Source organism: Falco biarmicus, chromosome 3 (genome assembly GCF_023638135.1).
Source record: "Falco biarmicus isolate bFalBia1 chromosome 3, bFalBia1.pri, whole genome shotgun sequence".
Classification (NCBI taxonomy): domain Eukaryota; kingdom Metazoa; phylum Chordata; class Aves; order Falconiformes; family Falconidae; genus Falco; species Falco biarmicus.
The window spans coordinates 110,986,257-111,012,784 of NC_079290.1; the positions used below are offsets into that span (position 1 = coordinate 110,986,257).

The 26,528-nt window shown below is 55.4% G+C and overlaps 1 protein-coding gene across 1 annotated transcript; it reads left to right on the forward strand.

Annotated features, from left to right (window-relative positions):
- The first annotated feature begins 625 nt into the window (after nucleotides 1–625).
- On the forward strand, nucleotides 626–21,981 carry VWA5B1 (von Willebrand factor A domain containing 5B1). Its single transcript, XM_056332570.1, has 22 exons — nucleotides 626–764; nucleotides 1,065–1,226; nucleotides 1,557–1,779; nucleotides 1,967–2,109; nucleotides 2,397–2,528; nucleotides 2,786–2,910; nucleotides 5,730–5,900; nucleotides 10,054–10,164; nucleotides 10,246–10,448; nucleotides 11,950–12,064; nucleotides 13,598–13,793; nucleotides 14,032–14,232; nucleotides 15,254–15,435; nucleotides 17,506–17,728; nucleotides 17,904–18,221; nucleotides 18,771–18,908; nucleotides 19,234–19,359; nucleotides 19,870–19,944; nucleotides 20,332–20,401; nucleotides 20,621–20,744; nucleotides 20,967–21,216; nucleotides 21,280–21,981. The coding sequence occupies exons 1-22, from the start codon at nucleotides 626–628 to the stop codon at nucleotides 21,723–21,725; spliced, it is 3,873 nt and encodes a 1,290-aa protein (XP_056188545.1). The 3' UTR covers nucleotides 21,726–21,981.
- The last annotated feature ends 4,547 nt before the right edge of the window (nucleotides 21,982–26,528 follow it).

Consider the following 26,528-nt stretch of genomic DNA (forward strand, 5'->3'; position numbering starts at 1 on the left):
ATGTCTCTGCTAAGCAAAGCGGAGGGATGAGTCAGCCTTTGCAGGAAGGCTCTGGAGGTGTGGGGCAGCAGAGCCCTGCCAGGGTGGGCAAGGGCGGGGGAGGGCAGGGGGCTGCCTGCTCTGCCTGCCTGCAGCCGAAAGGAAAAACTCTCAGCATCACAGGCTTTTCCGGGAGAAACTTGACAGTTTGGAGGCTAATGAGAAGCAGGAGGGCCAGAATAAGATGTGAACCCCATTCTGCCCAAACTCAAGCAGTAGGCGGGTGTGGGAGCTGCTGGGATGCGTGATCCAGCACCCAGCACTGACCTCTGGCTGCGTGTCCCCTGAACGGTGTCCCCAGTCTGAACCTCCTCCCTAGCGCCAGTGGGGATTTGGTGTGTTTGCCTTGTGTCTTCTCACCAGGGTCTTGTCTCCATCCCCACCTCCACCAGTGGTGGACCTGTCAAGCCCAGGTCTCATCCTGCCCCAGGTCACCTTTCTGTCCCCAGGGCTGCAGCAGGCAGTATGAGGTGGCAGGGGCACACGAGTGTTTTGGGCACTCAGGGCTCCTCAGTCATTCTCGCCCTTCCACCTCTCCCCAGCTCGCTGCGTGTGACCCCACCATTGCCGCCAGATCCCCACGAAGATGCCAGGGCTGATTAACCGGACGACCTGCTCCCCGATCCCCCTCACCGCGTCGGAGGTGACATCGTGCGTCAGTGGCTATGCCTTCGGGATGACAGCCTTGCTCACCTACTGCAACCCAGAAGCTCAGGCTTTTGAAGGCGAGTTTCAAGGGGCAAAGCTCCCAGTGCAAGAGCTACTTACTACGGGAGCTTTAGAGCCAGGGATATCTCAGCGCCAGGTTTCTGTGCGTGCCTGAAGTTTGTAGATGCTTGCAGGACGAGTAACCAAGTGTAGCGAGTCCTCAATTGTACCCTTCACAGTCCAAGGCTACAATTTTTTAAGCTGGAAAAATCCCACGAGCATGCAGGGCTGTGCCAAGAGGGAGCTGCCCTGCTGCCATCCTGGCTGTTGGGTCTGGGCAAGTGTTTGGTGTTGCTAAAAAACCTTCTGGCTCTCAGGTCTCTTTGTCTACCCCTTGGATGAGTGCACCACCGTCGTGGGGTTCGAGGCTGCCGTGTCCCAGCGTGCCGTGACAGTGCAGATCAAAGATAAAGCCAAGATAGATGACATGTATTTCAACAGCTGCAGCCTCCCCGATGGAAAAGCTCGTGACGGAAGCGGTGAGGGGATCGGGGGCGTTTTAGTGAACGTGGGGAAGAAAAGCAGGGGGAAAGGAACGGGGAGGTGGCAGGTTGTCATATGCCATGGCATCGAGGGGGCTCCTTTTGAAAGGCTGAGCCTTGGGTTGTGGTGCTCGTGTCCCTGTGGTGTCTGCCAAAAGTGGCAGTCTCATCTAGTTTGGAGAGCTTTTTAGAGAAGTACTGATGTGTGCAGTGAGGGCTGGTTTGGGCATTTGCTCCAGGGCTGGGGTGGTCGTGGGAGACCTGGAGAGGAGCATTTTCCACGGTTGTGACACTGTGTCTCCCTGGTGTGGTCCTCTCTCTGTGCAGGAAGGATCATGATGGATGAGGACTTGGAGAGGATTGGTTTTGTGGCTAACCTGGGCATGATTCCTCCCCTGGAAAGCATCTCCATCTTCATCAGCACCTCCTCTGAGCTGCAGACACTGCCCAGTGGGGCTGTGAGGGTCCTTCTGCCAGCTGTGTGTGTCCCCAGGGTCCCCCAGCCCAGCCTGGAGAGTGCCAGCAGCCTTTCCAGCCACCAGCTCCGAACGTACGAAGACCCACGGGGTGGGCTCTGGCTAGGACTGAGCTGGGGGGTGCGGGGCTGGCAGAGCAGAAGCCTGCTGTTGCTGCGGGAGGCTGAGGAGCTGCTGCAGGCTTTACCTTCAGCAGATCTGCAGTCCCTGGGGGGATATCACCATGTGCACAGGGGTGATTTGGGTTCATCTCACCAGCAGGGAGAAGCACTACTGTGGATCGGGGAGCCAGGAGCACGGGAGCAGGTTCTGCCTGGCTCAGCTGCTGGAGCGTGAGGCCACCAACCCCTTCGAGTACGAGTTCAGCTTCCACCTGGAGATCCGGGGGCCGTGCTTGCTGGCAGGTAGGAGCGGTGGAGCTGTCCTGCTGCACCAGGCTGGTTTATCACCTCCTCAAGGCAATGTCCACAATCTTCCTCCTTCTCTGCCCTGCCAAAACGTGGAGTCTGTTTTGGCAAGTTAACCGTGCTGGGGTGGATTTGCCATTACAGTGCTGATGTTAGCGTGGGGTGTTGCTATGGCAGAAGCATTGCACAGTCCGCTCGGTTCCTGTCCTCAGCCATCTTGCTGTCTCTTCTCCCTGGTCTTCCCCATCCTCAGTCCCTAACCGCACCTCGGTTTCCCCGGGCAGGTGTTGAGAGCCCTACGCACGAGATCCGAGCGGACGCTGACCCCTCCGCTCGCTCCGCCAAGAGCATCATGATCACGCTGGCCAACAAGCACACCTTTGACAGACCCGTGGAGATCCTGATCCATCCAAGTGGTAGGTGGGCTCTGTCTCCTCTCTGCTGGTCTTGCCCCTTCTGAGGACCCTCCCCCATAGTGCTAGAGCCAGCTGGATTAGCTCTGGTTTTGCAAATATTGTTAAGGGTTAGGCTTTCTAGGAGAGAACCCTGGACCCTTGTGAGGTTGTCCACGCTGCCCAAGCTCAGATGTAGCACTCTGGTTCCACAACCTGCATCTCTGCCGAACCTGAAGTTTAGCAAAGGCTGTTTTTCACCCGATTCTCTGCATTTCCAGAGCCCCACATGCCTCACATCTTAATGGAGGAAGGTGATATGACACCTGCAGAGTATGAACGACACCTGAAGGGGAAGAATGATTTCATTAAAGGCACTAAGAAAGACCCCAGTGCTGAGAAAAAGGTGAGAAGCAAAAGCTGCAGGGGTTAGCTGGGGTTTTCCGTGGGACTGGAGCTGAGCAAGCACATGACTGCTTGTTTGCTTGCAGTACCAGATATTGCACTGGCCCAATAAGCTCTGCAGCATCCTACCTCGGAGAGGGGCTGATGTGGAGGAAGAGGGGAAAACTCTGCAGTGCTTCTGGTAAACTGAGTGTGGAAGAAGCTCTGAGATGGTTATTGTGTGTATAATTAGTACTAGTCTAGCATAGCATAATTAGATAGGTACATTGTTATAGCATTAACGGTATCATAATTATTGCAATGACATAGAATAAAATATTCTTTTAATTGCTCAGTAAATGTTTACCGTTTCTGGATAGCTGTCAGAGAGAAATAAGTGATTTTACTTGGAATAATGAGCTGAACTGAAGACAAGGTAGGAGAAACTTCTCTTTGTTCTGCTGATCAGCAAATAGAAAAATATCTGCTCTGGGATTTGTGCCTCATCTTTTAGCAATTCTGAAGCAGTGAGTGACAGCCTAGCGCTTCTGAGCTGCCATGTCAGTGTGTCTGGGATCACTGAGCAGGAGTGGACTGGCCCGAGCCCTCTGAATTTCCAGGGTGGGCATCTTCACCTAAGGCAGACGTCGCACTTGTGTAGCCCCAGCCCTGGGTGTACTGTGTCAGTTCCCTGGTTTACTGCACCTACCGCACCCACGTTCTCGTTTGCGACCGGGGATGCTCATTTCCCCTTAAACTCCTCCATGTGCCTGAGCGCCCACCTGGCAGACGTCCCAAACCTGCTGCAGAGGTGCTTCCCTGTGCTGCTGTGATTTCTCCTTTCACTGGAGACACACCGACCCTCTTCTTATTCCTTTTGCCCTTCGCATTCTTTTGCAGCGCGATGCAGGATCAGGACTGCGCTTGCTCGCACGGCAGGCATCTTCTCTAATTGTGTTCAGCATGCGGCAGGTGGAACGAAATGAAACTCCCACGCTACAGCTCAGATGGCTCTAATTATTTCTGTGTCTTTAGCATGTCAAATTATCTAGGGGGGGATCATTCCAGAGCCATTTCCCTGCAGGAAACCTACCTCTTTGCCCCAGGAGGACTGGGAAGCAACTGCATGGAGAAGGGCAAGAAGCAGAGAAAATGCCCTGAATATCTGGGGTAAATGATGGGCTGGAATCGCTGCTGCTCAGAGCGTGACACTGGGCACCTCTCGGCTTAAATTAAATTAGCCCAGAAATTTCAGCAGTAAATGATAATTAATTCTCCTCCCTCGGTTTGTTATGCAAAAGCCTTGGATGCTCGTCAGCCAGCAGGGTGGTGGGGATGAATGCACACTGGAATCAAGTCCCCGGTCGACAAGAACTGATTAGTTTACTGTAATTGGATAACGGGTGAAGGGGAACAGAGGGGAGGGGAGGTGAGCAGGAGAGATGGTGCGGGTGAGATGCTCGCTTTTCTGGCTGACCTGTAGCAGCAGCTCTGAGGCTGTTTACTGAAGGCTCACACGTAAAATCCATTCTGGGAAATCCAGGTGATGGGCTCATCCCGATCACACAGGGATTTTATGTCTTGGCTCCCTGAGAGAATCCCAGGGAGTGTGGCGGGTAGGTCCAGGGCCACGATTCGGTCCTTGGATGGAGAGGCACTCAGCACTCAGGCAGTGCAGCCAAAAGTAGAGCTCATGTGTATGTGTTGATCCACAGGGACGCTTGAGTTTAGTGAGTTACGTAAAATAAAGGTTGGTCGTTAGCTCGGAGCTCTAGGAATATGACTCACGGCTGGAGAAAAAAGCCTGGTTATTTGGGGTCTGGTTTACTCCTGGTGAAACCTGCATGAAACAGCAGCCTTTGAAAGAGGAGAAAAAAGGCAAACAAAGCCCCTGAGGACCGAGCTGCTTATTGTGGAACATGTTTCCATGCCACAGACCCCGGGATGAAAGGCCATGGGCTGCCATGGGGTCCCGGGGCTCCCTCGAAAGCAGTGATGTGCTGATTCACCGAGCTGAGACCGTGAACCCGGGACTGCTTTGTGCACACATAATAGCAGACTATAAACCCCTCGCGAGAGGCTTTTTTTCCAGTTTAATTTTATCACGTTTTTAATGAAGACTGATCCTTGAAATAGAATGAGGGAAAATGCAGAGAGCCATTAGAGCTGTGTGCAGGACAGAGACATATATCATGCGGGTTCCTATCGAACAATGTCCTGAGCAACCGATTTGGCTTTCCAAAGCGTTTCAATCCATACAAAGAAAAATGACAAAAGAAATGGTCAGAAAAAACAGCAGAGCGGGGGCTGCAGGAATGAGTGGCAGCAGTTCATACAGCATGCTGAGGGCTGTATCTCGCGCTTCATTATTGAGTGACCATGGACAAAACCTGCAGCGTGCCTCGGTGCGGTATTAAACTGCACGAGGTTTTCAGGAGGGATCTAATGAAATGTTTGGGGAATCAGTCTTGCAAGGTGCTGCGTAGGGGCAGGTCTTTTCATTCCTCCAGGCTCTCCCCCGAGCGTGCAGCTGCTCCGTGTGTGCTGGGGTCCCCGATTTAACCTTTCTGCCAGCCTTTGTCCCTGGGCAAAGTGTGACCGTGCCTGGGAGGAGGCAGGAATCCCGCTCACCCACGGAGCAGCTCCGCAGGGGGTGTGGACAGAACAAGCTGTGGTGCATCCTGAGCTCAGGTGCTGTCACCACTGAGGCCAGAACAAGCCGATCCCTGCCCCAAAAGGCCACGCGCTTACATCTTCAGGCAGGCAGCCCTGTTCTGCTTCCCCTTGGAGGGAAAAGGGCAGAAAAATCAACCTCTCGAGCTCTCTCCTTCTTTCTTGCAGATGGAAATCATCAGGAAGCGACTGAATAAGGACATCCCCCACCACCCCGTCATCATGCTCAACTTCTGCCCTGACTTGAGGACCATCCAGCCAGACCTCCGGAAAGCGCAAGGAGAATTTATCTTCCTCATAGACCGCAGCAGAAGCATGAGCAGTGTGAACATCAAACGCGTCAAGGTACCACGCAGGAGGGGAAGTGCCTGCGTGCCAATGAGGGATGAATATTAGAGAGCAGTGGGGGTTGCTGAGCGTTGATGAGTGTTCATTATGAGGGGCTGGGGGGTAATTACATGCTGTAGCTTTAGTCATGTCAACTGTGCGACTTGTTAGGTACCTGCAGCGAAGCTGACTCTCCCCGGTTCTGTTCCCCTTCTTCCTATCAGCACGTCAAATGCAAAGATGTTTTCTTTCCCCCTCTTGCTGGTGTGCATGTCTTGTGCATCCCTTCTCCAGTTCTCTGTGTCTCCACAAGGGCTTGGGGTGATTGCTGCCTAGGGGGAAACCTCCCAGGAGCTCCAAGGGAAGCTTCGGGGTGATGTGCTGTCCACGCGTTAGGAGACATTTTGCTGGTGGCTGTCTCTGTGCACTCGCAGAAGTCATTTGAACATGCTGCGTCCTGTTTCAAACACAAATGAACACCAGCAGTCTAGTGGAGGATTACGAGAGGTGTGCTGAGACCTCTGGATCAAACAAGGGCCATAGAAAGGCCTTCTTGTGATATTTTGTGGGTCTGAGGTTCCTCTGTCAGTTATGACTCTTACCCAGCTGCAGGTTGCCTCATGAGAGCTGGGCTTGGCTTTGTGCCGCTGCCTGAAGGATCTAGAGGGGTCCCTGCCCTGAACCTGCTGGGGACCGCTCTGTCCATCAAAGGGGACATCACTCCGGTAACTATTTAATTATCGTTATCCTTGCCTAAGGTGCTTTGGAGGCCAGGTTGGTGCCTGATGCCTGCCAGCTGGCAGGTGTCAGTGAGAAGCTGCAGGATCTGGCAAAAAGCTCTCTTGGAAAGTTTCTGTCTTAATTTTCAGGCCCAGGTAAGCCCCAACAGCTTGGTGAATATTGCATCCTCCCGAGCGGGGCATGGGTCTGTGCTGCCCCGTGCATCTTTGTTGGGGACAGCGAGAGAATTGCAGAGGCAGGCTTCATCTGAGGGCTTCAGTTGCATTTGGGTGTCTGAGAGACTGAGTGAGCTGGTGTGTCCCCAGTGTCCTGCTCACACCCTTTCCTAACACAAGTGCCACCCAGATTTGGACCCAAATGCTCCCCTGGGTAGGGCTGCACCCCCTCCTGCAGCACTTGCTGCCCAGGGTGAGCAGCAGGAAGCATCTTCATAGAGACACAGAACAGTTTGGACTGGAAGGGACCTTTAAAGGTCACCTAGTCCCACCCCTGCAGCAAGCAGGGACATCTTCAGCTTGATCAGGTTGCTCAGACCCTGTCCAGCTTGACCTTGAATGTTTCCAGGGATGGGGCACCTACCACCTCTCCGGGCAACCTGTGCCGGTGTTTCACCACCCTCATCACAATAAATTTCTTCCTTATATCTAGTCTAAATTTACCCTCTTGGTTTAAAGCCATTACCCCTTGTCCTATCACAACAGGCCCTGCTAAAATCTCTGTCCCCATCTTTCCTACAAGCCCCTTTATGTACCTTTATGTGCCCCAAGGCCCCCCCGGCGCCGTCTCTCCCCCAGGCTGAGCAGCCCCAGCCCCCTCAGCCTGGCTCCGCAGCAGGGGGGCTCCAGCCCCCGGTCACTGTGTGGCCGCCTCTGGCCACACTCCAGCAGCTCCGTGTCCTTCTCATACCGGGGACCCACCAACACCCCCAAGTCCTCCTCCGCAGGGCTGCTCTCGATCCCTTCAGCCCCAGACGTATTGACACCGGGGGTTGCCGTGACCGGGGTGCAGGACCCTGCACTTGGCTTTGTTGAACCTCACAAGGTTCACACAGGCCCACTTCTTGAGCTTGCCCACCTCCTAGCCCACCTCCTTACCCATCTGTCTCCAGTTTCCATGGGAACTGCGGGAGGATGGCCACTGCTGGCAGCAAGGATTGGGATGCCAGGGAGCCCAAAGGTGGCTGCAAGAGCTCCTCTGGGATAGGGAGGCTGTCCCATCTCCCTGCATCCACCAAAGCAGCCAGGATATCTCTGAGCTTTGTACCCCCTTCCCTCAGCAGGATTCGGAGGCTGGAATCAGGAGGCATCTCTGCCCCAGGCCAGGTCTTTGCTTTCGGACCCACAGCATGGCTGGGTTTGGGCACCGCATCTCTGCAGCCTCCGCGGAGGCTGCTTTGTCCCGTGGGGATGGGGACCCTGCAGGGACAGAGCCCTTCTCCAACAGGTCCTGACCTGGGAGTCCTGTCTGCAGGAGGGCTGTAAAAACAGGAAAATGGCTGTTCCCCTTCTGGAAAAATATTTTGGGAGAGATATCAGAGATTTCGGAGGAGAGACCTCAAGGGAGAAACCCACTGTTCCTCTTCTGTGTCCCCTGTCCTGGTTTATGACTTGCAAACACCAGGGACCTGGCAGCGGGGACTGTTCTCAGTGGGTTTGGGTGGGTTAGGCTTGATGGAGACATTTGCATCGTCCTCAGCTTGCTGGATGAGTGCTGTGGCGGGGCTCAGACCTGAGCCGTGGGGAAAGCTGAGGGGCAGAGATGCCAACAGGGAGGGGACGGGCGGTGTGGGCTGGCTGCCTGCAGCCGGGAGGACGCGGCTTGCTGCGGAGCAGGAGGGCACTCGGAAAAGTGCCTGGGGTGGAAAATTCAGGGCTTGAAATTTCCTGCAACTGATTCCTTTCCCAGCCCATTCCCAGTCCAGGAGAAGAGTCAGTGCCAGCATTGGGTGGACTCGCTGGCAAAACACGGCTAATAACTGGGAATTGAATTCTCTGGAGGCAAACATCTCTCCTTATTGAGTTGCCATATAGTTGCTGAGTGCCACAGGATCGAGATCAATATTTACAAGAAGCAACAAATCTTTCTGCTTGCTGAAACAGAAAGCAGGCATCGGTTGCCCACTTTGGGAAGCACTTTAACAGAAATATTTGGAAATTCGGGGTTTTTTTCCTTGTAATTAGTTTCAAGATGGGATGTCAGCATTGAGATTTGGAAGAGCCGGCATCCTAGGAGCCATCTGGGAAGCAGCGGTATAAATATATTCTCGTAGGTTTGAGATAACAGCTTGCTGTAAAGTACTCTGGAGCCTGGTAAAGGGCAGCCCCGTTCTTGTACATTATTTCACCGACTCGCAGTGCTCCGACTTTGCCTTGCTGCTGAGTCTTGCAGGGGTTGGGGACTGGAGTGACCTGCCAGCCATGTCCCTGCGGCCGTTCCCAGGCTGGGGGCTCTCTGTGTGCAGCCCCAGAACCCCCCCTCTGCGGTTACTTGGTCTTTGCCACTGCGTATGACAAAGCAAGGAGGCTGTTCTTGCTCGTTTGACCTTGGCAGCTCTTCTCTTGGGGCTGGCTCTAGGGTTTCTGCTGCCCTAGGCAGACTGGCAGGAGTCTGCCTTGATCAGCACAGAAACAGTGAGAACCAGGCTGCTCCGGAACACTGCCAGCACTTTGCTTTAAATTGGCCTTCCTCTCCTGCCACGCTAATTGCTCCTGCTGCCCCTGCAAGCTCAGGAGCCCCTTGGGTAGCTCTTGCCCAGTTGCTGCTAACACAAGCTCTGTCCTGGAGTTGTCCACAGCCATCACAGATGTCTGAGACGATTTAAATTGCTCTTCCCTTACGTAAAGACCAGGAATAGGCAAGTTAGATAACCACCTCTGGTAAAGAAAATAGCTGAAAACTGTCTCTCCCAGTTATTTTAATTGATGCCAGCTATGAATACAAGGGAATTGGGGATGGGGGAGGCTTTTCCTTTTGTGTAACTTGAAGCTGTTTGTTTATTTTCTGCAAGTTTGGACATTGAAATGCATTGCGTGTCGCACTTCTCAATTTCACACTCTGCTTCTCACCCACTAGCTCCATGCTGCAGTACCGTGTTGCAAGCACAAATTTAATCACTTAAAAACAAACAGAAAAATTTGTTCAGCTCTTTTTTTTTTTCTTTTTTTAAGGCTCCCCATTTTTCTCACTGCTTTGGGACCCAAAGCTCATTAAGGGAGTTTGGACAGGGCAGAGTAGTATGGAGTGCTTTCTCGGTGCAGTGCATGTGAAAGAAGCAGTTGTCTTCTTATCAAAAGCCTGCAGCCAAATGCAGGTGGGAATAAGGTGTGAGGGCAAGGTGAGGTCTGGGCAGAGCTTTCACTGGTGAAGCTGGGGCAGCCAGGGAGAGGTCCAGTGTGCCTGACGTCTGCTTGCTTCCACCCCCCAGGATGCCCTGTTGGTCGTTCTCAAGAGCCTGATGCCAGCGTGTCTCTTCAACGTCATTGGGTTTGGATCCACTTTCAAGACCCTCTTCCCTGTCAGTCAGACTTACTGTGAGGTGGGTGAAGGGAAACCACGTCTCCTTGGTGCTTGGAGGGCACAGTGCGGAGGCTGATGGTTCTGCTGCTGCTTTGGGCAGGAGAGCCTGGCCATCGCCTGCGAGAGCATCAAGAGGATCCGGGCCGATATGGGTGGCACCAACATCTTGTCACCTTTGAAGTGGGTCATTCGACAGCCCATTCACAGGGGCCATCCCCGACTGCTCTTTCTGCTGACAGACGGGGCCATCAGCAACACGGGGAAGGTCCTGGAGCTGCTGCGCAACCACTCGTGCTCCACCAGGTACGGAGGGCAGCAGGGCTGGCCACCACAGGGGTGAAAGCCTGGCATGGTGAGGGACGTTCTTCTCCTTGAACAGGGCTCCATCTCACAGACATCCCTGCTTCAGAGAGAGAGGCAGGAGAGATTGCTGGTATGAGCCATGGGAGAACCTCAAAGGGTTTGGAACAGATCCCAGAAGTTCAGATGCTTTTTAAACAATCAAAAGCAGCATAATTGGGCTGACAACTTCACAAGCTCTCGTCTGATGCTTCCTGCTAGGAGAGATTGACACAGAACAATCTTCCTTGCTGCTTTTTTTATTTTTTTAAAGCACATCTGGGTCTGGCCCCAGCTGCTTCCAGGATAGGGCTGTGCAGAATCGAATATGCTGAAAAAGAGCAATGTAAAAAGCAGCTAATTTGTGCATTGAGCTCCCAGCCTGGTTCCCCAGCTCTGACGACAGGCTGGTCTGGTTTCTCCTCTGCCTCTTTAGTAAGGGGCATGAAACAAAAGGAAAATGTAAGAAAACCTTACTCCTTTTTCATCCCTCGGACTTCAAGGCTTATCAGGGAAGCTGCTCTGTGGGTTTTTTTTCCTATACGGAGGTCTCAGTGCTTCCCAGCTGTATAGGGCAACCCACCCCTCACTCCTGCAGAGGCTTATGGTGGTGGGCTAAATGCAGTCGGAGTGTGGTCTCAGGTGACCCTGGCAGGCAGTGCCCAGCGCACCACTGAGCCATGTGCATGGCCCCTGTCTCAAAAGCAGATCAGAGCCTTATTTAACAGGGGTGTGAGGCTGACCTAAGATTTGCGGCCAGCTGGGAATTAAAAACCTCTAAGAGAAAAGCCCCTCGTGCAGATGCAGTTTGCTGCTGAAGGTGGTTTCTTCCTCAGCTTTCCCCTGCCCTGGCTGAACATCATATCCCACCCATCTCCATCCCTCCTGGCTTCCTACTGCATCCACCCCCAGCAGGCACTGCTGCCTCCTGCCCTCCCTGCCCAGGCTCCAGCTTGGCTCTGGGTTTGCAGCTTCAGCCCAGACCAAATCCTGACTCATTGAGCTGGGAGTCAGGGGAGCAGCCTCGCCTGGCTGTTTCCTCCTTCCTTGAGAAAACATTTATTTTAATTGTGAGCAGAGATAATTATTGGGTTTTTAGTGCTATTGACCACAGACACTCAGCAGGGAAAAGAGCTGAACTGGCAGCAAAGCAGATTGTTTGTGTTTGCAGAGGAGGCAAGGGCTTGGGGTCCTGCTGGGGAGCCCCTGAGTGTCACAGCTGAAGGCTGCTCTTCGGGGAAGGGATCAGAAGTTTGTGGAGAGGAGCGGGCTGGTGCTTCCTGACCCTCCTGCCAGCCACCTAAAGGAGGAGCTGATTTATTTTCCTCCAGACATGCTGGACAACTGCATAGCAATAGGATAAAGCTGGGCAGAGCCTTTGCCTGCAGGGAGTGGGTGAGCTGCGTGGGGCTGGGGGGTGAGACGACTTGTCCCCTGGATCCTGACACTCCCTGTCCCTTTGCAGGTGCTACAGCTTCGGCATCGGGCCAAACGCCTGCAGGAGACTGGTTAGGGGGCTGGCTGCCGTGTCCAGGGGCATCGCCGAGTTCCTGGCGGAGGACGAGAGGCTGCAGCCCAAGGTACGGCTGCCCGCTCCCAGGGGAGCACCTTGGCAGGCTCCCGCGATGCTCTGGCTCAGCGAGGGGGAGGCTGTGGTTCACTAGTGGGTCTCGTTCCCCGTCCTGGTGCTGCCTTTCCAACTCCCACTCGGCAGCAGGTGGGTGAGCGGGAAGGGATGAAAGAGCATCTTCATCTCCGGCTGTCAGAGGGAGTGGGAGGGTGTGTTTACCCTCTGCGCGGGGATGGGGAGAAGCGATAGCCACGATACAGCAGCTTTAGCTTCAAAGGTAGCTGCTGCCTCAGACACCGGCGAGGGCAGAGGAACTGGCATCAAAGCAGCCAATTAGTTTTGAAGTCAGGCTCAGCCCTGGCATTGCTCAGATGAGAAGTACCCAGGGTCTGAAGGAGAGGAATATGCTGCAATAGCTTTGCCTATTAAGCCGGCTTGAAAGCAAAGGGGGGAGCCTCTTCCTTTCCACTCTCCCCGTGAAGACTGAGTAAACCGATGTGCCTCAAATACGGTGTAAGAATGGCTCTGTCCCCTGGTGAGGGCACAGTGCCCAGCCCATCATCCGCTGGATGACTAAACCCGGGGAGAAATGGGTCTTTAGCTCTGAAGTATCTCTGAAAAGCTGGCCCCTGTGTTCTCAATCTCAAAAGGAGTTCAGCAGTCCACCCCTCTACATGAACCCGGAGCACACAAAAACCTCTCTAAACCAGAACGGCATCAGCATTTCTGATGTAAATTAAAAGCAAAGACAGTGAAGGGAAATATTCTTTTTTTTTTTTTTTTACAGAGCTATTAATAAAGAGCTTTGCAGACTGTGCAGCTTGGTGCCTTCAGCAGTCTGAGGCATCAATTAATGGCCCTATAAAACACAGCTTGGTGTCTTCCTGAGCCTGGGAAAAAACAGTGAACAATAGAGAATATTTGAGCTGTTCTGCCTCTAAATCTGGTGTTCTCTTCCCCCGGTGCGCAGAGAAGCTCTTGTAGATGGCTCCCTGGTAGGTTTGTCCGTGAGATGTTCACGGATATTGGTCTTCTCCACAGGTGTAATTGGCAGAGCACTGCTATCTCTGGCAGTGGCTTGTGCCAGCAAGGACCTGTACCAAAACCAGCAGTGCTGTCAGTCGGTGCGTGGGTGCTGGGGCTTGGGGCAGGGCTAGGGCTCGGACAAGTGAGGGTTAACTGCTTTTCCTGGGTGCTGGAGGGGAGCAGGGGATGCTGCCTTGCACTGGAGCAAGATACCTCTGGCCTCAAGCTCCCACCTTGCTGTGAGCTGGAAACAGGCGGTGTGAGATCAGCTCTGTGCTTTATCAGTGTCTGTCTGCTCTGCTGCCCTATAACCGTGCCAAGGGGCTGGGGGTGCCAGGGTGGGTGTCAGAGCAGTCTAAGAGGGAGCAGGCTCCTGTCTAAGGTCAGGAGAGGGAGGAATCGGCTGATGGGTTTGTTTGGGGAAATGTTCCCCTTCCCTGCGACACATGGCGCGTGTACCGTGGCACACACCACGGCCAGTTGCTCTATAACTTCTCCCCCCTGCTTTCTGCCTCAGATCATCAAGTCGCTGAAGAAGGCAATGGCACCGGTCCTGAGCGACGTGTCCGTGGAGTGGGTCTTTCCTGAGAGCACCGAGGTGTTAGTTTCCCCTGTCAGCACCAGTTGCCTCTTCCCTGGTGACCGCCTGGTCAGCTACGGCATCATCTGCGACACCTCCCTGTACATCTCCAACCCCCGATCTGTGAGTGCACGCTGCGCTGGCTGGGGGGCTGTCCCGGGAGCAGCGCAAGTCAGCGTCTCCGCTCTTTGGGCACAGTCAGGAGACATCCCTTGCTTTTTCACTCTGCCCTCAAGGGAGACGGTGGGTGAGACACTGGGGAGAAATAGGAACTTTGTACGGAGGGTGCTGGAGCACCAGCACTGGCTCCTCCTGGCTGGGAACCAGCTGATGGATGCAGTGGTAGGACCTGTTTCCTCTCTCTGCTTTCTCCCAGGACAAGAGGCGGCGTTACAGCATGATGCATTCCCAGGAGTCGGGCAGCTCTGTTTTCTTTCACTCCCAAGAGGAAGGAGCAGGCGTGGAGAGCTGGAACCACTCCAGAGACTCAGAGGGCTGCTGCCCCGCCGAGCATGCCCCCGACCACTTGGTGGTGGGCAGAGATCCCGGGGGAGAATCAGACACGGACACCGGTCAGATTTTCCTCTGTACAAACATGGGTGTGATGCCCCTGTCTTTCTAATGAAGCTTCTGTCACTTGCTCTGCTGATTTGCTTGTCTGACAAATAAGTCACTTTGGCTGTATCTCTGCAAAGCACCGGAGGGGTTTGCAGGAGGGGTGACAGATCTCCCGAGGCTCGAGCGAGTCGGTTTGGTTTGGATGCTTTATCCAAACCTGTCAGAAAATCAAGGGAAGCCCTGGAGAAGTGACTTCCCCAGGGATTTTCAGAGCAGCTCTAGCTTTGGCCACATAATTCTTTCCAAGCTTCCCAAGCTGCCCTCCAGTGTGTGGAGGAGAAGAACAAGCAAATGGGTAACCCAGCTAGACCATCTCTGCACCTGCAAAGCAGTCACTTCCCTGCCAGCCCTCACATTGCTGTTCAAGGTCAGGAGAGGTGGGGGAATGGATCCAAAGCCCTGTCCCTGTCCCCAGGGTGTTCCCCCTCACCATCACAGCTTGGCTGGGCGCTTGTGTCAGCAGCATGTGGCATAAAGCGGCAGGTTGCACCCCAGCACTGGCTGCACCGCCATGCGACAGAGGAATCTCTGTTACTCACGGAATGTTCTTCCCTCGGATTCAGAGAGGAACTGTGCTGCGCATCCCCTCAACCTTGTCAGAAGCGATGAGAAATCACGCCTTTCCAGATGAAATTTTACTCTTGCTCTGACAGGAGAATGTCTGCGCTAATGAAATTTCATTAGTAAACCCTTTGTCTTGACTTCTCCAGGGAGGTTTGGGGAAATGCAGTCAGACTTTTTCTGGCTGAAAACTGCTCAGACAAGGCCTCCCCAACCTCCTGACATCCTCAGGAATTTTGAGTGTAGGCTTTTATTTCCTTTCGTGGTTTCCTTGCTTCACTTAAAACCATGCAGGGCTGAGCACCCACAGGGCTGGGCTCCCCACTGCCCACCGTGAGCCAAGGGGGGATGGATGGTGCTGGCTGGTCCTGCTCTAGAGCAGAGCTGATCCTCTCTCCCATCGTGCAGGAACAGACATGAAGGCTTCCTCCAGGAGACGGGCGTACAGCACGACCCAAATCGCTGACCATGAGCCTTGCAAGAAGGTGCCCACAGCCAGTGATCCCGGCACCACTCTGGTGAAAAACCCCCTTCGGAAAACCCACCTGCAGGACCTGCAGCAGGTCAGCCCCGAGCCCTGGCAGGTGGATTTCCAGGTATGTGACCCCCAAGAGGCTTCGCCTGCAGGTGGAGGGCAGTGTGCAGCAGCAGGAAAATCTCAGATGCAGAAGGAAAGAGCCTGGCTCACACTAGTTCTGAGATATATATACATGTGCCTGTGCTTTGTGCTGCAGCACATCACAAACATGTAAGAAACGAGCCAAGCAGGGAGCAGAGCACCATCCTGATATCCCAGAGCCGTTCCTCCCCAGGGGAGCCCAGCTTTTCTTTGCTAAATGCCTCTTCCCTTCCTCTGAGTGGCCGGAACTCCACCTTGCTGCTCGTCTGATCCCCAGGCTGCTGCTTCCTTCTTACCTCCCTCGAGTCTGGCCATGCGACACAAACCCTCCTTAGGGCTGTGGCACATCTGTGCCCTGCAGGGAAAAAGAAATTCCATGCTGAAGCAGATCCCCCGCTGCTGTAGCCAGAACTACAGCCATATGCAGCGCCAGGCTGGGACATGGACCCATGTGATGATACATCTGCTGGTCCGTGTGATGTGCCCTGCCTGCAGCAGATAGCAGGTGACATTTGGGAAGATTTTCCCACTGCTCTGTGGAAGGGTAGGAATGGTTTTCTCCCATCCTTGGCATCGCCAGGATTCTCGGCTCTGAAATCAGCATCTGCAGGGCTGGGAGGACCAGCAGCGCTTTTGTTCCCATGGAAACTCGGAGCGGGATGTCTGGGGCTTTCGTTCGGTTTCTGTTGCAGGTTAGAGATGGGCTGGGTGAAGCGGGGTGAGAGGAGGGGTTGAAGGGGAAGAAGGGTCAGTGCTCTGCAGGGAGGAATGAGACCTCTGCCCGCCGGCTGCAGCAGTGAGGGTGGCGAGCAGCATCGATTGATGAAAGCGGGCAGTGGTAGGTTTTAGGGGTACCAGTGACCTTGCCTGCATTGCAAAGGTCCACAAAGCATCCTCCTGCCCACAGGATGCTCAGCATGAAGGCAGGGGTGGAAACGACTCCTTTCTGGAGGACAGTAAACGGTTAACAGCATGCCTCCTGGTCTTAATTAAATGCAGCCTGGTTTTGCTATCCCTCGTGCTGGGAGGGCTCCCAGTCAAGCTCTCTCAGCTCCCAGTCCGGCTGCCAGGGCTTGACATTTTCAGGGGTGTGAACGTGAGCCCTCGGCTCAGCTCCACACGCGCCGTGCTGGGAAGGAAAGGTCAGCGCTGGCAATCAGCAGCTTAAACCCCCAGCTCTGTTCCTGGCTGGCTTCCTCCGGCTGGGAGGAGAGCTGGGGCAGAAGGAGCCGGTTTTGAATGGAAAGGGTCTGTCAGGGGTTTCAGTGGCTGGCTTGCTTTTAAATATCTCAGTATTAGCTTGGTAAATAGCTCCTGGAGCTGCCTGCCTCCCATTTTAGCTGGTGGTCTCATTGAGTATCAAAAATGAGGTGGTGATGGAGGCCACGTTCTTGCCTGCCACCCAGAGAAAGCATTTTCCCATCCAGCACTGAGATCCACCACTTCTTACCACCTCTGTCCCGTGCTGGTGCTGTGCTAGGAAGGTAAGAGAGAGCCTGTCGGTTTTAGGGGGATCTTCCCACAGCCCTGGGGGTGGGGATGGAAACAGCCAGAGCTCAGTGTCTCGGCTAGCCACAGGGGGGGACATCTGTGCGGGATGTGGCACCCGAGATGCTGGAGGGGGGGGATTCATGTCTCCCGAAGGTGGAGAAACAGTCTCACAGAAAAAAAAGATGATAAAAATTCCCTTCTCCCCATCTCCTGCGCCTCTCTCCTTTCGTTACTAAGCAACTGGTCCTTGATCTTCCTGTCTCTCTTCTTTCCTTTGGTTCCCAAGTGAAGTCATTAAAATGTCTGGAGGGATGAAACTCATATTTCACCTCCTGCATGTCTGGGGAAGGAGCCCCTGGGGCTGGGGTCCCTTGGGGACACCCTGCAGGTGTGACGGAGGGCTCTGGCTGGGCACAGATCCCAGCCGGGGCTGACAGAGCGACCTGTGTGGTTGCACCTCGCGCTGGGGTTGGGCAGGGAGCAGACGGGATGGGACAGGAGGGACAGAGCAGGTCTGTGCCGCCGGCTCCAGCCCCGACGCCTGCTCTGCTCTCAGCCCTTCGCAGCCAGCCCGCATGTCTCTGCCACGAGGATCCGCGGCGCGGGTGCCCGGCGGCCGTCCCTGCTCCACCGGAGCTGCATGTCCTTCTGTCACGACGCCGACTCCCCGCCAGTGCCGGACGGGCTGCAGCAAGCGGCTCCGGGAAGGGGCTTGGGAGCGCTGGATGCCAGCGGGAGCCTGTGGTCTTCCTCGGACAGCCGGAGCCCCGGGGACCTGGGTAACTGGGGAGGGGGAGGCACGGCCAGCCTCACCTGTCTGTGCCGGGGTGTCAGCGGCGTGGCGTCACACCCTGTGCCACCATGCAAAAATTAGGAAGTATTAATTATGGTTTCTTGGTGGCAGCGGGGAATTCAGCTCCCACAGATGTGATTAATTATCTCCCCTCTTTGCAGAGTCTGCCCAGCATCCTTCCTTCACGTTTGAAACGGAGACCTCCTCTGACTGGGAGCCCCAGGACTTCAACCTCAGCGCTGCCGGCGGCTCCCCACACGCCCCCCGGACCCTCTGCAAGGCGGTGGTGAAGGGGCTGAGGAGCAACGAGCCCGTGCAGTGGGAAGTCACCTTCGATATCCACCCTCTCTTCCAAGAGCGGGCGAGCCAGGCGGAGGGCGACGCAGACCTGTGGAGTGAGACCTTCCACCACCTGGCAGCCAAGTCGGTCATCCGGGACTTGGAGCAGCTTGCCGAGAGGGAGTGTGAAATCGAGCACGGTAACGCGCGGCTCCCACCAGCCTGCGCGCTGGCTGCCGGCAGACCCTGCCCTGCGCCGGGGTGGGCTTTCCACAGCTTCAGCAGCCTCTCCAGTTAATGCAAGGGCAGGCACTGGGGAAATACTAGGGAATGTCTCACCTAGTTCCCAAATGGCAGCCGCTTCCAGCTGCCGGGCACTTTTCTCCTGCTTCAGTGCCCGAGCTCGTGCTCCTTTGCGCTCCTCTGCTTCACCTGCTGGGTGACACTGAGTCTTTTTAAGGAGTTAGTCACCTGGAGCTGGGAAGTGGCACCAAACTGAGAGGGTCCAACAGCAGCCACGCATCGCTGCTCTGGGCTGCATGTGTCCCTGGGTCTTGTCAAACTCCTCCATGAGGTGGATCTGTGAATGTAAACTGAGAGCAGAGGAAGCAGTAGGCAGAGTTTAGAGGGATACAGTCCCTGCTGGGCATGGAGCCCAAGCATGGAAGGTGTGCTGGGAGCTGGGTCCGAGGGATGGATGGAGCCCATGGGGCACGTGGACTCTAACCCTGGTGTCTCGCCCATGGCAGGATCTGGGCGGCGGTACCAGGTCAACGCTGTCCACACCAGCAAGGCGTGCAACGTCATCAGCAAGTACACGGCGTTCATGCCAGTGGACCTGAGCACCAACGCCTACCTGCCCACCGTCGTGGAGTACACCCACACAGGTAACGTGGGGCTGGCAGAGGGATGACGTCTTGTCCTGGGAGGGAGGGTGTCACCTGAGAAACCTCGCTCCGAGCACACCTTATGAAACCATGGCTCGGTTCAGCACCAGACGCGTATACCCAAGGTCATGGGTGGGCTGACAGCAGGGCTGCCGCTCTTGGTGGCGAGAACCTCTTCCCCTTGGGCCAGCCAAAAGGTCTGCTCTTAGGTCTGGAGGCCCAGAGATGCCCAAGCTCATCTGTTCATGAGTTCTGTGGGTTTTGTTGCCATCCTGTGTGTGCCAGTCCCTCTCTAACGCTGGCAATTCCCTTCTCTCGTGCCAAGGGGCGGCATCCAAGCAAGGCAGCCAGAGAAGCCTGAGCTCGGGAAACAGAAGGCATCGTGGCTTTTCCCCTGGACATCCTCAGTCAGTTTGCGGCCAGAATGGAGATGACGGATTTTACAGCATGAGTAAGATTCCTTGGGCGTTCGTCTCCTTCCTGGTGTTACAGATCTCAGTGGGTCAGTCTATGAAGGGACATCTCTGGTCTTTTTTTCTTCTGCCTTCCTCCTTGAACACGGTGCTCACCAGATGTGTGTCTGGCTGAGGTCCATCTCCATAAATGGAGAAGAAGCTGCAATTTACTCTGAAAGCCCCAAATCACAGGCAGTGGCTGCTGACAATGCTTGGAAGTTAATTGGCAGCCCTAACACAGATAACATGAGGGATGAAACCGAGTGTAATTAGAGGCAAGGGGATGTGAGACACTTGCTTGTCACCAAATCCTCCACTAATGAAGACGAGTTGGATAGGACTTTGTTTGGCATTGTCAGATCTGCAGCTGAATTAAAACTGCCCCCAATCAGGCTCATTAACCTGATAACGCCGTGGAGAGGGAGAGCGGCCACGCCGCACCCGATGTGGTGGCACAATGGCTGTTTGGGCTGGGTGGTGTTGCTGATGTGGTTCCTCCGTTGCAGATGCAGAGGAGAGCAGCCTGTCACCCTGCAGCACCCCTTCCTCCTCGGGCTGGGAGCGTTGCGGTCTCCCCGAAGGTAGGGCAAATGGCTGACGGTACTTGCCGGGGCGCAGGTCCATCAAGCCCATGGTTTGGGCTTTTCACCAAATACTTCTGTTGAGTTTTGGGGTTTTTTATCAAACCTGATGACCTAAAATTAGGCTGGTGAGCACAAGACCTGACTCCTTTCTGGCTGCAAAAGAAAGAGCCTGAAGGGGCCTTTGCTGTAGATTTCTCCCAGGTTCTTTTCTGAGAGGTGTGGAAATTTCCTTATTCACATAGGAAAAATGAGGTAGGGGGAGAAGAAGGGTTTTTCTGAAGTCTCAGCAGCAGAACAAGCCAGCCCATGTCCTGGCGTGTACTCTGCTCCCTTTTGCTCTCCTGTAGCACCTCATTTTACCCCCAGCTTCGTGTTTCTTCCCAGGGCCGTTACAGAGCCTGTCTGCTTCCTCTGCACAAGCCCCAAAATCCATCGAGAGCCTCTTTGCTGCTAGGTAAGGGCCAGCCTTCCTCGGCCTTTAGCAACTGTCTTGCCACCTCTGTGGGTCTGATGCAAACACAAGTGAGGGGGAGAGGAGGGACACCCCAGTGACACCGGCCAGAGCCGGGACTGAGTGTGATGCCAGTGTCTGGGGACCAGCGGTGGTTTTTGGAGAGGAGGGTGGGTGTCAGAGGGCCACCGAGGTTATGGGCACCTTTCTGTCCTCCCGCAGGCTGACCCTCAGTAAAACCAGGCTGCTGGTTCGAGCTGCCAAAGGGTTCATGAGTAAATCTCCAAGCAGAGGAAGCGAAGCCAGCTCCGAGGGTGACAATGAGAACATCGACTACCTTCCCCTGGTGAGCAGCTCATTCCCAGGTCTTGCCGGGGTTGCGTGGTCACTGCAGGGAAGCAGAGGGGAAGAGGATCCCCCTGGATCCTGCCTTTTGCTGTCTCTGATGGCCATGTCTGATGGTCTGTTCAGAGATGGAGAGTGCTCCATCCATGCATGCCTTTTTCCTGAGCTTCCCAGAAGCAATTGGTATCTCAGAGCTCCTCTATGTGCCCACCGTTACTTGCAGGCATCTCTGCAGCTGGCCTGCGGTGCCTTTCTGATGAACTCAGCCTTCTGTGATGCCATCAACATCCCCATGGAGAAGCTAAAGTGGACATCTCCCTTTGCCTGCCATCGCCTGGCCCTCAGCCCCTCCAGCTCCTACAGCACCAAGAAGGCCAGTCCTCCTGCGGAGCACAAGAGCCTCAGCTCTGGCCGGCAGCTTCTGGTTCCCGATGGGCACGGGAAGAGTCCCACCACCAGAGACGTTGCTCCAGGTGCGGTGCCGGAGGGACCCGTCAGCCACGTGGAAGACGCTGTCCGCCTGCGCCACTTCTCAGGCAGCGCCGTGGAAAGCATCTCCAAAGCTCTGAAAGCTGAGAAGGAACTCTCCCCACCAGCCATCACCATCCGCCGCTTCTCCTCCCCGGAGAGCACGCCGGCCTCGGCTGAGTGGCAAGCTAACAGCGGCCGGGGTTCGGAGGATGGTTCCGAGGTCCAAGCGTTGCTGTTCGACATCGAGCTGCAGCAGCAGACGGAGCCGGAGGGGATGCTGTGGGCCACGGCGGTGGCCCTGGCCTGGCTGGAGCACAGCTCGGCTTCCTACTTCATCGAGTGGGAGCTGGTGGCTGCCAAGGCCAACCTGTGGCTGAGCAACCAGGACTTCCCGGAGGGATACAGCCTGGCCACCGTGAAAGCCGCAGCCCAGCAGCTCTTTGTCCTGCTCCGGCACTGGGATGAAAACCTGGAGTTCAACCTGCTGTGCTACAACCCAAGCAGTGTGTAAAGAGGACGAGGAGAGAGGCTTGGGCAGCTTACCGAGGGCGCAGGAGCAGGGACCCATCCACAAGGAAACACCTCCAGGGAGCTCAGCTTGTGTGCTGCAGGGGCAGCGAGTGTTTATCAGAGCAAGCCCTGCCCACGGAGGCAGCCGGCAAAATCCTGTGCTCAGCGGTTGGTATTTTGCCCCAGGAGGTACCTACCAGCTGCCCACAGCAGGATGGTATTTATTTTTAACCGGTGCAGCACCTCCGGCTACAGCAGTTCCCTCTGTTCCTGGGTTGTTTTTTTTTCTGGTTCCCAGCCCGGTTCCCAGAGCAGGTCCCCTGATGCCTGCCCCATCCTTGCTTGGCTGCCTCTTCCCAGCCCTGAATCCCTGCCAAGCCCCCGCTGTGGTCCCCCAGCCTCGAGTCGCTGCTCTCCTGAGGCTCCTGCCTGGTTTCTGCCATCTCAGATGTTTTTTGGCGAAGGTGAACATCTGACAACGTGCTCATCTCATGAACCAAAGGAAATCCGGGCTGGGACTCACCCTCTGAAGAGCAGCCCCACTGTCGTGGCCGGGAGGACGCTGCCTCACCTCAAGCCCAGCCTTGCGCAGACACGCCAGGCCAGCTGGAGGCTGGGACCAAACGCCATCGCATCCACACGGTGCTGGGCTCCCTCAGCCCCTCTGTGATCCCAGAGGGAGTCTGCGAGACCCCTTGCAGTCACAGCATGCCTTCGGAGCTTCGCAGGCAGGGCAGGGGTGCCTGGCATCGAAAGAAGGGATGGGCTAAGGAAATCAACCCCTTGCACATGACACTGGATAGAGATCCCCTGCATCGAAATAATGGGGGAATTTTATTCCCTGCCGAAACGCTGACTCCTTCCTTCTCTGCACGAGCCTCCCATGGGCTGATCTCTTGGCTCTGAACTGCAGGGCCCTGCCTTTGAATCCAACAGCTTGAAGGCTTGCTCTTTTAAAGGTGCCTGACTCCCTAAACCCCCCGAGCTGATGGGCTTGTCCCAGGGCCCCTGCAGCATCTATCCTGAGAGCCGTGGCCAGATCTGCCCTTGCCTCAACCCTCCTGAATGAAGAGAGGGAAAAACCTCCCGAACTCCAGGACGACATGGAGCCATCGCTCTCCCCATCTCCGCTTCTTGCATTCATGCTGCTTAAAGCTGAGAGGCGGCCGAACACAAACCGCCTCCCCAGACCCACCACGGGTACCACCACTCCGCGAGAACCCAGTGGAATTGTTGCCCGTGATGGGCAGCTTTACACCACGGTGTAGAGCCATCCCTTTGGCAGCTCCGGCACAGCCCAGCGATATCCCGGTGCTTGCCGGGAGCTTCGTTACCCACCGCAGTTCACAGCAGACCGAGGGCAGCAGGACTGCGGCTTCCAAAAGCTGATGGGAAGAAGAGGAGGAGACAGGGAGGAGAAGCTGGGAGAGGACATTTTCCAGCCAAAAGCTCACTTGTCACTAGAAGTCATTGGCTTTACTGGGGGAAAGACAGGTTCCAGGTTTTGGGGGGCTTTTTTTTTTTTTTTTTAATCTTTAGTTTTCTGCCAGAGAAAGGCCCCGGTTCTGTTTGGGCTTAGTCTGGTTTTGTCTGGGGGCTTAGAAAAATCAAAGGGGTTGCAGCTGAACACAGGCAGAGGGGGTTTGGGCTGCTGCACCCCAAGGGGGATGGGGACGAGGGGGAGTGTGAGTGTAAGAGCTGAAAACTGTCCAGCTGCAGAGCACTGGGAAACTGGGGAAATGTGGGAATATGGGAAAGGGTGTTTCCTCCTTAGGCAAAGCATCTTTTCTTTGAAACCTTCTCGTGGAGGAAAACGTCCCCTCCATTCCCTAGCAAAGTGTCATGAGCAGGAATCTGTTTTGCATGAAATTTTTTGGGTTTTTTTTTTTTCTGAGCAGAGCTGGTGGAGAGCGGGAGTATTTCAACTCACGAGCAAAACCTACCTCTTGTTTTCTGCCTTTCTTCAGCCCCCTGACCACCACAACTCCCTCTGGTCCCCGTGACTTTACCGGAGCGGGGTTTATTCCCAGGCCACGTGCATGTCAGGCCTCCTGGGGTTACCAGTGAGCTGGTTTCTGATCCCGCGGTTCTCCCAAAAGACTCAGCCTGACTCCCGGGAGCTGCCCAGTGCGCTGTTAATCCAGATCTGTTGGCAAAACAAGTGTCCACCCCACTTGAAGGGCTCCTGGAGTCAACTGGTCCCTTGCTCTGCATTTAGGAGTGAGCACGTGGCCTCGGCGCAGCCTCTCCTGCTTCCCCTTGGCTTTCAGGGAAGGAAAAGGGGATGAAATGGGTGAGCCTGTTTCAGAGCCCAACGCCGCTCTCACCGCTGCTCTCACTTCTCCAGCACCAGCCTGTGCCGTGCACACCGCCTGTGCCCAGCTGCCGTGGCTGGCTCAGCATCCAAGGATGCTCTGGGATGGTCAGTGCTGGGACATGGAGGGGGTGAGTCTTCTTAAAGCTGCTGCCTGGGATGCCGGCAGGTGTGGGGACGCCACGCTCTGCCCAGGGAGCTGGGTGCCCTCCTAGTTCTCTCTGCCAACGGGGGAGGCATGGGGCTCGCACTGACCCTGCCTGGTGGCCCCCAGGATGGGCTTTCCTGCAGGATCCAACCGGCGGCAGCTCCACGGATCAAGTGCCTACGGTGGGAATCACACACCGTTGCCTCTGGCGTGGCTGCGATGCCCGTGGAGCCCATCCGAAACCTGTTGCCTTTCGCTCCCTCCCTTGGCATGTAGCAGCCTTGCCATGTTTCAGCGGGTTTCTGTTTGGTGTCTGCGTGTCCAGGGGAGTGACGGGAGGGATGCCAGTCCCGGGGACTGTGAACATCCCTCTGGTCTCTGCTCTTGGTGTCACTTCTCTGGGGTCCCCAGCATGGCGATGCTCGGCGGTTTGCCGGCCGGGTGCCTCGGCACAGTCGTGTTCTCTGTTGCAGAAGTGTTGTTGTCCCAGTAAATCACAGCCTGCTTGACTGCCTGGTGCGAGTCCTTTGTTTCAAGGTGGGTTTGCTGGGGCTGTGCCTGCCCACTTCCCCGGGGGCATCCCAGCTGGCTGAGGCATCCCGTGGCTGGCCAAAACAACGCCCCCCCAAAAAACCATCCTAATTTATTGCATGAGTTAAGGTCTGGGTTTCAGAAGGAAGTAGCTTCCTCCAGGTTCTGGAGAGTTATATTTTGCAAACCTCAAATTGCACAGTGCTTTGTAAGCTGATGGATCTGGGGTTTTAAAACCCAGGGGCAGTCTAGTTTAATTCTTCCACGAGAATTAAATTTCAGAGAGAAATCCTGCTACCATCTTAGCTCTAATATCAGGGCTTTCAGCAATTTACCCTGTCACCCAGGCTATTGGAAGGATGCTGAAATCCTTCTGCCTCCATCCTACACCTTCCTTAATTAGTGTTGTTATTACAGGTATTAATAAAGCAGCCGTCATGTTTGCCAACCCAAAGCAGGAGGTAGGAGCTATGTTGTCCCTTATTTTCCTCTTGGCAAGAAAGGACCCACTCTGATGCCCTCCTGCTTTTGGTGACCTATGTAAAAAAAAAATAAAAAATAAAAAAAGATCATTACAAAATAGACAGTTATGGCCCAGTTTGCCCCCTTTGGGCCAGTGCTCTCTGTGCCTGCTGGGGAAGGGTGCTGGGGCAGGGGCTGGTGATTGCTTTCCAGTCCTCTTTCCCTTCCCAAATTCTCTGCCCTGCCCCAGCGAGGTCCGTCTCTGCTGCACCCTTTGCAGAGCCGCGCGGCTGGAAAACGCGGCTTCCCCGTCACCTCGCCCCGGGCTGAGCCGAGGGACCCACCGTGTGCTGGAAAAGTGCCCGGCTGCGCCTGCCCGCTGTGCTGCAGCAGCTTTTCATTTATTAGCTGGCCTTAGGTTGGCTAATTGGGCCACTAATGAGAGCAGAGCTGGCTGCTAGGGGAGGTTGGGAACTGCCATCTCTGGGGACAGAGTGGGTCTCTCCAGGAGAGGGGACAGGTGTTGCTGGCCATGGCACCTCCCAAGGGTCCCCCTCAGCATCCCTCATCACATCCAAGGGGATTTTCACCCCATTAAGTCATTGTCTTAAGGAAGGGAGCTCCGATGCTGTTGCCAGGGTGACCGCAAGTGCCTTATTAAGAGAAATTAGTTTGGAAACAGTTGTCAGCCCTAGCTCTAATAAATAAGTCCCTTTATGCTGGGTAAATAAATATTTGCACGCAGCATCCGTGTGGGGAGGGAGAGGGGCTTTCCAACCCGGGGCAGCGTCACACCGAGATTGACACCAAGGGGCGTTCTGGGGAGAGAACCAGCCAATTTGTGGCATCCTGGTGCAAAATTGCACCCTGGGGCTGCCAGTGCGGGTCCCTGGGGGGTTATGGTGGATGGTGGGACCCCACAGAGATCTCTGCATGTCCCCCCTGCCCCGACATGTGCCACAGTGGAGGCATCTTGGTGCCAAACATCCCTGCCTGCCGAGGCCGCGGCTCTTCTTCCACAGGGGCTCGTTAGCCAGCAGCCGAAGGAGCCCTTCCTTGCTTTGAAGGGTTATGAAACCTGCGGGAGAGGGGGAGGACGGGAGAGCTTAAAAAAGAGCTGTTGTGTGTCCCCCCCCACCGCCCCGCCACCCAGCCATCTCCTGCCGAAAAGGGCTGGCAACCTGCCGGCAGCCATTCAGGCACAGATTGCGCCTCTGCCTCCGTCCGCCCGCCAACCCGCCGCCGACGGGCGATGCTGCGGGGTGAAGGACTTTGCTGGAAAATGAGCTTTGTGACAGCGTTTGCCATGCTTTGTGTGCAACACCCTCTCCGCTGCCGAGGGGAGTGGG